The sequence below is a fragment of the Maylandia zebra genome, unplaced genomic scaffold, assembly GCF_041146795.1.
Source record: "Maylandia zebra isolate NMK-2024a unplaced genomic scaffold, Mzebra_GT3a scaffold11, whole genome shotgun sequence".
Classification (NCBI taxonomy): Eukaryota; Metazoa; Chordata; class Actinopteri; order Cichliformes; family Cichlidae; genus Maylandia; species Maylandia zebra.
Genome location: NW_027490041.1, coordinates 4,834,614 through 4,848,230, shown reverse-complemented (window position 1 = coordinate 4,848,230; position 13,617 = coordinate 4,834,614). Strand labels below are relative to the sequence as shown.

General features: G+C 43.9%; 2 protein-coding genes across 2 annotated transcripts in view; both read right to left on the bottom strand.

Moving 5' to 3' along the window:
• The window catches only part of LOC143416057 (protein NLRC3-like), a 52,637-nt gene extending 46,111 nt beyond the window's left edge, over nucleotides 1-6,526 (bottom strand). Inside the window, exon 1 of the mRNA XM_076881425.1 lies at nucleotides 6,418-6,526. Within this exon, the coding sequence (XP_076737540.1) occupies nucleotides 6,418-6,526 (109 nt within the window). The remainder of the gene's footprint in view (nucleotides 1-6,417) is intronic.
• The window catches only part of LOC143416083 (uncharacterized), a 188,722-nt gene that overhangs the window by 140,050 nt on the left and 35,055 nt on the right, over nucleotides 1-13,617 (bottom strand). The window lies entirely within an intron of this gene.

The following is a 13,617-nucleotide window of genomic DNA, read 5'->3' as shown; positions in this document are numbered from 1 at the left end:
ACGTTCCTGCTGTTACACCATATTTGGACTGGGACACCTTTGCTAACCTCTGTTGCTCAATGACACACTGATTTGAATCTGGAGGTGCTGGCGACATATTTGCAGCAGTGTGGGTTCACAGAGGCTGTTTGGACTCTGAGCATGTGACACACCAGTAGCGTGCCACGCTGGGCCTCTCGGGGTGGCGTACAGTGTCACTGTGTGTGTCTATTTAAGTGTTTGTCGTGTAAATGAGGACAACCAAGATATGTGAAGTATAGAGTGGTGTACCACATTGACAGGTTAATGTCATTGTGAGTGTGTAGCAGTTTGTGTGGCCAGAGAAGGTCAGCAGCCTCCAGAGGACAAAGCGCTTGTGTTCTTCCACAATCGCCCGTTTGATCAGACAGATCATTTGGCATCTGTCAGGCTAAAAACAACAACACAACATGAAAACAAGCATACGCTCTGCAGTCCTACAGCTAACTCCTGACAGTCTGTCTGCTGTAGGCTGAAGAAATCAGGGGCTCATTCATCTGCACCTGTCAGCGTCTTTATGCTAACAATAGATCAAACAGTATGTGTCCACAGGATGTGTAATGTTGAAGGTTACCGTACATCCTTATCTCCAGCACTGAGAATCAGTTATCACTGATCGCTGTCTCTGCTTTGTTTTGACATGTTTCATATTTATATATTTCATATTTATAAGGTAAATACCCTACAACATTACAGAGAAGAAGAAGTAACCCCAGGCTCGGTGAGGGGCAGCCATCTGCCGTCACCAGCTGGAGGTGATGAGTGGAAGACTCGATAGGCCACTCTTATTTTCATCCACTGCTTCGTTACCTCGACACGATGTTTTGGATCATCGTCATGCTTGAACATCCATCTTCATGGGACGAAGGTTCCTCGTCACAGTACGATACGCGGTCCTGTCTATTGGCCCCTCCATGCAGGGAGGTCATGTTGTGCTCTTAGCAGAAAAATGACCCATGTTTCCACCGCTTTACTGTGGGGGTGGTGTTCTTTGGTTTTTAGTGATTGTGAGGACGTTTTCACAGACAAACCGTCACAAAAAAACCCATTAAGTGCCAAAATGACATAAACCTGTAGTTTTAAAATTTTTAAAAAACTTCTCAACAGAAAATCTGTTTAAACAAAAAGGTTTTGAACTGCTTTTTAAAAGAATGGACAGAGTCAGCTGTAGACTGGTGCAGAGCCTTGGTGGTTTCTCTAATCCAGCACAGAGGCCAGTACATTAATCTAAATGCAATGACACAAACACATTGATAATTTCTTCCAGTGCAGCAGAGGAGACCATGTTTAGAAATGTTATGAGTGAGATAAAGATTTTACACAGTTGAAACTCAGAGAAGACTCAAACATTACACCAAGATTTTGAATGCTGAACTTAGCATGTGAACAAAAACAGAATAGAATGCATTTTATTGTCACTACACACATGCACAATAAGCTTCAGAGCATCTCCTATTCAGTGCAGACGTGGGAAAGAAAGGGGGTGAGTTGCACAGTTCTGCAGCACTATCTACAAATATAGAAACAAAACATAGTGCTATATATTACAGTGTGGGTTACTGCACGTAAATTAAGTGTTGCACAGTGGTGATGATAGTTGTGTAGTCTGTGTATAGAGGTCCTACATTGGGGGGTGGAACTGTGTTTATCATGTGTGAGTTCAGGTTACGGGTGGAAAAAACTGTTGTGAGTCTGTGGGTCTCCTTGCTGATGCACCTGTAGCGCCTCCCTGAGGGAAGCAGGTTGAACAGGTTAGAACCGGACTGGAGCTGTCATGGATAATGCTTGCTGCTCTGCTGAGGCAGCGGGAGGAATAAATGTCCATCAGGGAGGGGAGAGGGCAGCCGATGATCTTCTGTGCTGTCTTGACCACACTCTGAAGCCTCTATCCGCCTTAGTGCAGCTGCCGTACCATACCGTGATGTCAGCAGCAGGTTGGAGTTCAGCTTGTACTTCCTGAAGACTCGCAGGAAGTGCAGCCGCTGTTGGGCCTTCTTGACGACCGCTGAGATGTTGTCTGTCCAGGAGGTGTCAGCAGAGATGAGGACACCAAGGAACCGGGAGGTGTGGACCCTCTCCACACACTCCCCGTTGATGTAGAGGGGGGCCAAGTCAGTGCCTCCTGACGTTGACAATGACCTCCCAGTCCCAGGCTGTTTTCTGAACACCATGCTGCCAACTTCAGGACTCTGTATGCTGATTCTTTCATCCGGGCTGGACTTCTTATTCTTGACTGAAACTTGGCTTTGCCCTGGTGAGTTCTTTTCTTTCTCAGAACCAACCCGATTCACCTTTCTAAGCTCACCCCAGTCTACTGACAGAGGTGGAGGGCCAGCTTCAGTTTTTAAAAACAAATTCACTGTGGTGTGCCTCAAGGATCTGTGCTCGGCCCAGTTCTTTTTCCTTGTACATGCTGCCTTTGGGAGTAATACTTAAAAAATATAACATTTCCTCTCACTGCTACGCCGACGACATAAAAATTTATTTCCCTTTGACATCAGATGTCTCTACGTCTCTGGAACCCCTGTTTGACTGTCTAAATGAGGTACAAACGTGGTCACGTCTCTCACACTGAACGAGGATAAGACAAAAGTTTTAGTTTTTGATAGTCACACCCCGCTGGAACAACTTACTGATGCCTTAGGGCCCCTTGGTAGCCATCTCTCACTCACTGTTAGAAACCTTGGTGTTTTCCTGGACAGCTCAAGAAATCGACCTCCTCTGTGGTAAAAAACAGTTTCTACCAGCTGCGTCAGATATCTAAAGCAAAGCCATACCTCCCTTTGAAGGACCTTAAAAAACTCATTCATGGTCTTATCACTTCCAGATTAGACTACTGTAATTCTCTCTACTCGGGCCTCCCACCTTCCTCTATTCACCGGCTCCAGTTAGTTTGAAATGCAGCTGCGCGTCTCTTAACTGGAACTAGAAATTATGCCCACATCACACCAGTTTTAGCCAACCTACGTTGGCTCCCTGTTGATTATCGTACCAATACTATTGTTTTTGACCAAAATATGCCTCTGGGACAATTGACTGACACATTTGGGCCTGTTGCTAACCACCTTACTGATACTGCCAGGAATCTTGGAGTTTTCATGGATAGCTCCTTCAAACTTGACAAACAGGTCTCTACTGTGGTAAAAACTAGCTTCCATCAACTACGCCTAATCTCTAAGGCTAAACCCTACATACCACACAAAGATATGGAGAAACTCATTCATGCTTTCATTATGTCAAGACTGGACTACTGTAATTCTCTCTACTTGGGTCTACAATCTTCCCTTCTGCAGCGTCTGCAGCTGGTCCAGAATGCCGCAGCACGTCTCTTGACCGGCACTAGAAAGTTTGACTCTATCACCCCTGTTCTGAAAAATTTACACTGGCTTCCTATCAGATATCGAATTGATTTTAAAATTCTATTGTTTACTTATAAAATTTTGAACAATATGGCACCTGACTACTTAGCTGATCTCCTCTGTCTGTACAGCCCTCAGAGAGCACTAAGATCATCGGGCCAACTGCTCTTGGTGCAACCTAGGTCTCGGCTGAAGACCAGAGGAGACCGTGCCTTTGCCGTTGCTGCACCCAGGCTATGGAATACTCTCCCTCTTCATATTCGCGCGTCAGATTCCATTCAGTCTTTTAAATCACGTTTAAAAACGTATTTGTTTGATCTAGCATTTAAGGCAAATTAGGGTATTTTACATCTGGCTCTGTATTTAGATTATGTAATTATCTTATATTTTATATATTTGTAATTTATATTTTATTGTGATTTTATTTGTACTGCGATTTTAATGGAAAGCACTTTGGTGTACTTCGGTCTTAAAAATGTGCTATATAAATAAATTTTGATTTGATTTGATTTGAATATTCAAAATTCTTTTGCTTACCTTTAAAACTTTGAACAATTTATCTCCCAGCTATCTACGCGAGCGCCTCCATTTGTGCATCCCTAATAAGGCACTTAGATCTTCCAATCAAATGCTCCTGACGCAGCCGAGGTCTCGTCTGAAGTCCAGAGGGGATCGGGCCTTTGCTGTCGTACCTCCCAGACTCTGGAGTAACCTCCCTCTTTATATTCGTCTCTCCGAGTCCATGCAGTCTTTTAAATTGCGTCTTAAAACTTATTATTTTAGTCTGGCTTTTGATCCAAACTACTATGTTATTTCTATTTTGTTTATTTATTTATTTTGATAACACTTCTGAAGCATCAAAGCTGTCCTTGCCTGTGATAGAGCTGACCTGCCATAGGACACTGGGAAGAGTGTAAATCCAGGCTGAATTCCTTGTGTTGGACAGTATTTGTGTGCAGCAGCAGAGCGCACAAATCAAACTGTATGTTTTGGTAAGCCTGGCCTTCTTGTACTGGATGTCAGTGAGCCAGTAGCTGGTGAGTTCATCACATTAACATTTTTACTAGCAATTTCACTAGCTGGGACCACATCCTCAGTTACGATGAACGATGATGGATGAGGGAGCGTGTACTGGTGCTGCAATATGGGGAAGGCCTCAAAGAGGACCGGCAGCGGCTCCTGGGGGGCATGAAAATGAGAACAGAGGGTATTGGTGAAGGGGGCATATATAAACTGAGGCGGCGAGAATGAGGTGTGGTTCCACTCCTGAAATTCAGATAATATCTCCACTTAGAATAAACTGGGTCAAAGAAAAAGTGCCTCTGATTGGGCTGCTTTCTACAGTTGGCTGTGAGTCCATTGCAGGGCATCAAACATGGATAAGGGGTTGTTTCAACAGTAATTCTATGATGAAAAATTAATGAGGCATTTATCAGGATCTATATTTAATTTAATATCTATTTAACATATTTAATCAATATAAAGCTCAGTGTCTATTTCTTAGCTTGTAAAGTTGTGAAATTCATGGCAGATTCACTTCTTGGCTGTTTTGCGTTTTATTAGATAGTTGATAATAAAGAGTGTCTTTGCCTGTGGCTTTGTTAAGACTGCAGGTTTTTGTCCGCCTGACCTTTGGTGACCTTGGCGAGCTCAGGATGAACAGGCTGTCTGCTCTGTTTGGGTGTGATGCTGCCTGCAGAGACAGTCTACTCTCATGCAGACACAACATCTTTACTGATATAACGTGGTCATGGACTCTTCTCTGTTCTTCCTTATTAAATAATAGTAAAATGACTCTGCAGTTTTGATTCAAAATGCACCAGGTCTGCTCAGTCTGAATCACACCGTTAGAGCCAGACCAAATGATTGGAGCACCAATGTTAGCACTCAAAGAGTCTAAGCAGTACCACTACCAGCTTTGGCCAGTGCAGGAGTGAACATGTAGATCCATGTTGTACTGAGCAGACACTGAGCAGAGGCAACATGCAGTAAATGAATTAGTGGTCTCCACATGTTTGCACCCAAAGTTTCCCTGCTTTTGTGAGCTGAGCTGTTTTAATATTTTCCATGTAATAGATGATACTGTCCAATGCTTCCAGGGCTGTGAAGATGGAAAAAATGATGTTGCAGTCGTTGCTGAAGTGTTGGTACCATTTGAAGGAAGTCATTAAAGCGCCAGAGCGAGCAGACAAGGCAAGCACTCAAAGAATGTGGAAGGCAGTCGGGGAAAGTTGCCATGGACGGACTTAATTCCTCCCAGCCCCAAACAGCTTTTATACTGTGGACAAAAATACATGAAAGTGTGTGTGTGTACCTGTTTAGATGTCTCTGTGGGGACCAAGAATTGGAATGTTACTATACTTGTGGGGACCAACAGTCATTTATGAGGACAAAAGTGCCTCACGAGTTTGAGACTCACAATGTGGTTCTAGTGTCAGGGTTACAGTTAGGTTATGGTTAGGTTTAGGTTGAGCGTTAACCATCCATTATTGATGGTTACAGTGAGCGGCTAGGAAAAGGATCATGTCAACTAGGTGTCCTCACTAAGATATCAAAACTAGAATGTGTGTGTGTGTGTTAGTGAAAGGAACTGTAACTGGTCCCAGTAGCAGCAGGATACAAACGCCATAATGACACAGCTGCCTCTCGTCTGCCTTCCTCCCCTGAGTGAAATAAGATATTTGGGGCCTTTGAATAGTTTTTTGAAAATATTTTTTTGTTTAAAGAAAGGAAAGAGAAGTTTAATCCTTTAACTATTTAACTGTTAGGTGTCAATCCCTGGGAGGGTTTCCCCCTTTTATTTGGCGTGGAGTCAGAATTATGGCTTCTCCACACTGTGGAAGTAGCTCTTTGACACAGTCGAGCAGTCATTGGTCATAACAGGATCATTTAAGACTGGATGATGAATAAGACTGTTGAAGTGCATGAGAAGGATCTCATATAAAACAGTCTGTGTCTGCTCCTCAATTCAATTTAATTCAGAAGACCCCTATGAGTGCAAGATCAAGGAAACAGTTCACCCTGCCTGGGATAGTGTTACCAGGGCCCTGCCCTGGAGCCAGGCCCGGGGAGGGTGCCAGAAGCTGTACATCTGGTGGCCGGGCACTGGTCCATGGGGCCTGGCTGGGCACAACCCGAAAAAGGGACATGGGCCCATTCTTATGCAGGCCCACCACCTGCAGTGGGCGCCATAGGGGTCGCATGCAATGTGTGCCACGTGGCAGCCAGGATCAGAGGCCATGGTGGACGGATCCCCGGCTACCAAGACCAAGACTAGACTTAGTGTCTCATAGTCATTGAAGAACTCTGACTTGCTTCCTGTTCTAGTTGTTCTCTGGAAAAAAATCTGCAGGTCAAACAGGTGCACATACAAAGAGCACATTATTGATTAAAGCCTGGAAAACAACTGAGGCATTTGTCAGCCCGGCACGCTTGAAATGTCCAAGTGTTGAAAACAGTTTTCCATTCGTCACCTCCCCAATGTCCACCAGATGGAACGTGTTTCTAAGATCAAGCTTAGTGAAGATTGTTGCTCTATGTAGTGGCTAAAAGCTCCAGCTGAAGCTGTTCTACAGTGGCTGGATGCAAAGCCCAATCACCATATAACACAACGCCTCGCAGATTCATTCCCCATTCTGACTCTGGGATGTGTTGCACTCAGAGAGAGGAAATGTTTGCTGCTATTAGCGTGAATGCATCCCTCCCCGATGGCTAATATAAGCCCCCATGGTGGTATTGTCAATCCTCACAAGAACAGTAGGAAGCGCCTGAAGAAACCACCCAGCGCTGAAACCCTCTTAAACAGCCAAGCCAGACTACCAGGATGGCTGAGCCATCATACCCAGTAGCCGAAGGTATAATCTAAAGGGGACTGTTTTGTGCAGGCGAAAAAGAGTCAGGAATGCTGTGAGCAGGGCTGTGGAAGCTCTGCCATAGCCACCACCAAACAACTGAGTTATTTTTACACATCGGCTAGCATCTGGCCAATCCACCACCTTTCATTGCTCATGCCGTTACAAAACAAACAAACAAAACAAAACCCATCAACCCATAAATACGAAGAATCACTGTCGGCCCACCAGGCAAATGCCCAGTATGCCCGATTGAAGGCACTCACAGCTATGGCCTCTGACAGAGTGATGTAAAAGAGATGGAGTCCAGAGATAAACCCAGAATTGTTATGTGTTGTACTAGAGACAACACACTCGTTTTGCAGGATCCACCTGTGTTATCGCACAGGGAGAATTGATGTGGCCATTCTTCAGTCCTTCTCTATCACTCCTCCTGAGTAAGTCTGCTCAGCTGCACTGACTTCTCACGATGTTCTTGATGAGGAAGCTGATCGTGACTTGTAGTTTCTTTCAGTATTCAGTTATGGCAGTGGTGTCCAAACCCAGGCCACGAGTGTCCTGCAGGTTTTAGACGTGTCCAGCTGATTTAAATGGCTCAACATGCCTTGAAGTTCTCCAGACGCCTGGTAATGAACTAATCATTTGATTCAGGTGAGTAGACCCAGGGTGAGATCTAAAACCTGCAGGACACCGGCCCTCGAGGCCTGGAGCTGGCCAAGTTATGAAGCTAACTATTCTCAAGGCTAATGTAACAAGTTCTTCAAATGATTTCGTTTGCAGTACGTATTTTTCAGACCATAAGCTGCAGGGGATTATAAGGCACATTAAGCGAAACAAAGCAGTCAGATAAATCAAACTTTATTAAACTCATTCTTCTTGCTTCCTCCACTTCTCTACCATTGATTCATTAATGTTGAATTCTCTGCAGCTGCTCTATTCCCATGTTGTTGCAGTATATTAATGACTAACCTCGTATTGTGGATGGAATCTCAGTTGTTCTCTTGACTGAAGTTTGGTCCGTTTACAGTATCCTGCCATGCGATTGCATTTATTTCTAACCATCAGGAACCTTCACTTTAACTTTTATAAGTGGAAAAGTGTTAGTGTTCGTCCTCCAGCTTCACTGTTTATGTTATGCTAACATAGCTGTGTCGCTAGCGATCACTAGTGATCAAGCTAACTTCCACTAGCTTCCTGCTAACTTCTAAGTCCGTTAAATATAATAAATTCTGTTTTCATGGATGCCTGGATGTTAAACTTAATTGTTACACCTGGTAAAGCAGCAATGCTGTTCGTTTTATTATTGTTGAAAGAATTTAGTTTTTAACTCTCAGTGATGTCGCAGTGTTCGTTTGACTTTGGGTCCTGAAGGACGGAGTTTAGGACCCAGATTACTCCCAGATTTAAGAGCACCTTAGTCTGAAAAATATGGCAATAATGACGGCCGCTTGCATGTTCTACAAAAAAATGGTGCTTTGTTGTGTATCTGACGGACAAACACCAAACCAGTTCCACACCACTGAAGTTGCAGCATTTTTACAAACCAATTCTGGTTCATGTGTTTCACTCAACGATCCGCTTTCTCATTCTCTGTCACCGCCAAGCTTTTTTGGCCATGTGCGTATGAAAACAAAGGCACTGTGCATGCGCACTTTACCCATATTCTATCGCGATATTTTATTTTTTTATCGTTGCCCAACATTAAACCAGTATTACCATGAACAGTATGATGTGGCACAGCCATAGGTGGGCTGGTAGGAATGCTGTGGAGGGAGGAGAGAATGGGTTAGCCAGAGTCTAGAGTGAGATGTACACTTACAGAGAGAGTCGAAACCATCCTACCGGGCGATGTGGTGACAAGAAGCAGGTAGTAAGCCACGTAACAGGCGTGTCTTTTCCTCTGTAGAGCTAACACTCCTGCTGTTTTACTTCTGTACTCCTGTGCATACGTCAAGGATGTCACAATCACATTTTACAGCATCCATGTTATATTAGAGATACTTTAGTCCCAGCAAAGTAGTGTACTGTTGTTGTTTGCTCCATTGCAACAAAACATGCAATGATATTATACTGAATTGCACCAGTTTTTAGGACGTCTATCTTTTACTTTCTGTGGGTTTTTCACTGCTTCTCTGCGATCAGATGAATTGTGCACACTATTTGCTCTTCCACAGCTTTATTTTTTAGTCTTTGAATGTTCCCATCACTTCTGTGATGACAAAAGTCATGATTATGCCATAGTCAGTCTATTTATATAGACCAAAGGCTCATCAGCAGATCCAAACCGACAGAAAGGCCACGGTTTCCTAAGAATAGAGCACTTACATTCACATTGAAATGTCCTGTAACGTAGACGCCGTTATCATGGTTTTGTTAACCTTAAAGAACAAAACTATGTGCCTGTTTAAATATTTATGGTCTGTATATACATTAATAATATTTACCATTAAAGGCAGTTTACTTTATACCTAGATCATCGATCACAGTGCATCGATCGGCTTCCTGCTTTACTTCCTCACTGATGACTGAGATGCTGCAATTAGTCCTCCAAAATATTAAGCAGGGTGCACGCCATCCCATCAGTTTCCATACTCCTGACATAGAGTGAGATTTCCTGAAGCCTTGCTATTTATAGCTGCAGGAGGCAGCTTCTAGCTTCTCCCTGGAGGAAGCTGTCCTTGTTTTTGTCTTCATCAAAAAACCTTAAAATCTAAAAATACAGACACCAGGTTCTTTGTTGGGCTTCTCTTTGTGGTTTGCTGTGGCTTTGCATCTGCTCTGCATCCCTGACCATCAATGTCACCAACATGTGTTCAATGATCAGCCAGTTCACCTCTGAGGGACTTTGGTCTATTCAAACTGGCTGAGATGCTGTGGCTTAAAAAGGTGGTTCAGACTTGAAAACCCTCTGATGGGCTGAATTATAACTCTAATAAGAATAAATAGCTACATTTACAACCTGCATGTTGTGTTTACTTGTGTTTTCTGTGTCTAATATGAACATTTTGTTGATGATCTGAAACATTCAAATGTAACATTTTTGGATTCATTCCTGTGGAGCTCAGTTCGGCACTCCCAGTCAGCGAGCCATGGCATGTATGTATGTGTATGTGGAGACATGTGTCTGTATGTTCGCATGCATGTATTTATACATACATGTATGCATGTGCGTGTATGTTTGTATGGGTGTATCCGTATGTTTGCAGGTGCATGTATAACTTGTACATATCGTTCTTCTGTAAATGTAAATTTGTCTGTGATTGTGTAAATACTTCACACACATGGAGAAATGTCAAACAGCCTTTCATTGTTCTTGTAACAGTGACAATAAAAGCTATTCTATTCTATTCTATTCTATTGCTCTGTCATGCATTCTTGCATCTCTTGCCTGCAAGCACACTTTGCAGAGTGCACTCTGTAGTTTATTTTACATAATAGTTAATACAGTACTTGTATTTAAGTGTATTTCGGTTTATTTTTTTACATCTCATAGCACTGCAAACACTTATAAAGCATAAAGTTTACTGAGAACCGATTAGTAATTAGGGATGGGTACCGGTGTCCGGTGACATAAACAGTGGTAACCAGACTGAAAGGCAGCGCACATTTCGGTGCTTTATTTCAGTGCTTTCTTTTTCCTTGTGATACACTTTAGATTCTAGCCAATCATTTTACGTTTCCGAGGATAGTAGGCGGGTCCAGGTACGTACGTTCTTTTAGAGCAGAGCTACAGATTAAAAATGCCCAAGGCGAAGCGGTCAAAGTCTGGCTGTACTTCACAGCAAAAGATGCAAACTCAGCAGCAACAAGTGCTTTAAGCTGATACTGTGATACTGTCAAAGGAGGTAACACCTCGAATCTGATGAAACACCTGGCGACGCATAGCATTTTTTTTAAAAGCCGAGAAATGCGCCGTATTTGATAGCTTGCTGCGAGACCTCACACCGTGCACATCTACTGCGGGTGTGGTGCCTGTTATCGGACCCGGAGTTAGCAACATCCCCAAGAACCCGAAGAGGAGAGTCCTGGCCCCTAGCCCTGCCAGTGTAGCAGAAATGATGAGGATGATGATGCAGCAGCAGCCGTTCTTCTCTGCGTGAGTAGCTTAATGTTGTCCGTGTGTAATTTACGTTGAGTAGGCTAACCACGTTATTACATTAATGCATGTAAGGTGAACTAGCAAACATCATCATAGCTACATGCGGCTGTCTTCTTGTTTGATGGCAGATACTCCCTTCACCCTGGCCAAAAAGGCTAAAATGACCAAAGAAAAAGTGGAAAACAGTTAAACATGAGAGGTTTTTGGACAAAGTTTGTGTTTTTTCCATTGTTTAAGCACTGCTTCCAGCCAAGAGTGATACCATATATGCCCCATAGCTGCAGAAAAGGCTAACATTGTTATCTTTTTACAAAAAAACAGCTGAACATGAGAGGTTTTTGGACCAATTTTGTGTTCTCCATTCGTTAAGCACCGGTTTGAGCACCGGCACCGTTTCAAAAGTAACGGTTTGGCACCGGTATCGGATAAAACCTAAACGATACCCATCCCTATTAGTAATAAGAGCCTTCTTGTAGTTCCACTAAACTGCACGATAAATCATAGAAGTAATTCAGACAGGGAATTTTACAGTGGGGCAAAAAAGTATTTAGTCAGCCACCGATTGTGCAAGTTCCCCCACCTAAAATGATGACAGAGGTCAGTAATTTGCACCAGAGGTACACGTCAACTGTGAGAGACAGAATGTGAAAAAAAATCCATGAATTCACATGGTAGGATTTGTAAAGAATGTAAGTAATGGTAAATGGTAAATGCACTGGTTCTTATATAGCACTCTTCTACCCTCCCTAAGCACTAAACCAGTTCCAGAGCATCTAATAAAAGCACTGGCAGCAACAGGGGCCAGTATCCCGCCCAAGGTGACTTTGGCACGCAGACTGGAGCAGCCGGGGATCGAACTACCGACTGACGTCCTGAGCCACAGTCGCCTCTTTTCCAGTAGAACATAACTGCCTCAGCTCAACTTGACTCTACTCGACTCTGTTTCTCAGTTACAGTTGAGCACCACCTCAGTGTGGGTGGGGCTGTTACAGCAACACAACCTGGAAGTCCCGTGATGTCATTTGTATGTGACGCAAACACAACAAGCGATGACATCCCGGTGATGGAACATCTGCACCCCGTCACTGGACTTCCTGTGTAGCCGTTTCCCTCGTTGCCAGGCAGGTTTGAGTCTTGAAGGGTTCGCTCTCATAACTGATCCAGTGATGTCACTTCCTGGCCATCAGCGGCATGTATCTGGGACACAAACTGGGCTTGGAACTGGGTGAGAGATGAAACTCTGAGGACCTGCACAGACTTGCTGCCTCGCTCTTTGTGAGGAACGTCCTTCAGGAGTATGAAAGGGAAACTAGCAGTTTATTGAAACCAGCTCCGCTTCAACCTCAGATGCACACAAAGTAGACTCGTTCCCCAAGAGTTTGCACTTTGGATCCCAGGTATCGAACCAGCAACCCTCTGATTAGCAGATGAGCCAGTCGGGCTACAGCTACCCTACGTGTGTGTGTGTGTTGCCTTTTCATTCACATAATCCATCTTATCTCTAATGAAAAAGCCAAATGAAATCCTCAGATTTGCCCCTCAGGTTCCCACAGTGTTCAGGTCCCACATTTGAGCCACGACTGTGGGTCACACAGAGGACAGAGCATGTCCTTTAGCCTTCTTTGTTTTTGGATTGTGTGCCACAGAGTCTCCCTGAAGATGATTTTGGCACGTTTGCTGAGATTGTTTGAAAAACAAGCTAAAGAACACGTCCACGATGGAGCCCACGTTTGTCCTGGAGGCGTCCTCTGTGGAGTGAGGCCGGCTCACATGGTTCAGTCTGAACAGGGTGAAGCTCCAGCTTTGACCTCATTAACTTCCAGTAGTGGAAAAGCAGCTGTAGCTGCATTTTTCATCACTATTAATGGGATGCTGCTGGGACCTGCTGTTAGTGGGAGCTCAAAGCCTGAGGCCATCATTAAGATCTGTGTGGGTCTGTGTGGGTCTGTGTGTGTGTGGGACACTCACTGAGTAGTAGTCGACTGACCGACCCAAACACGGTGACTTCATATCACAGGAAATATTCAGCTCAGGCTTCTGTCTGACGCTTTGCTGTCTCACATTTAGATCACAAAGGTTGTTTCTACAAACACCCACTCATCTATCGTCCTCTTTCACACCGGTCACAGACCCACTGCTGAACTCACAATATCATTTATTTTGTGTGTTTGTTACACAGGAAAGCTGTTATTGATCAGTTTGAGAATAAAACAGAAACTGTGAGTGTAAATGTGGAGATTACAGTCGTTTCATGCTGTAACCTACAAAATGCTTTGTGCAGACGAGTCAG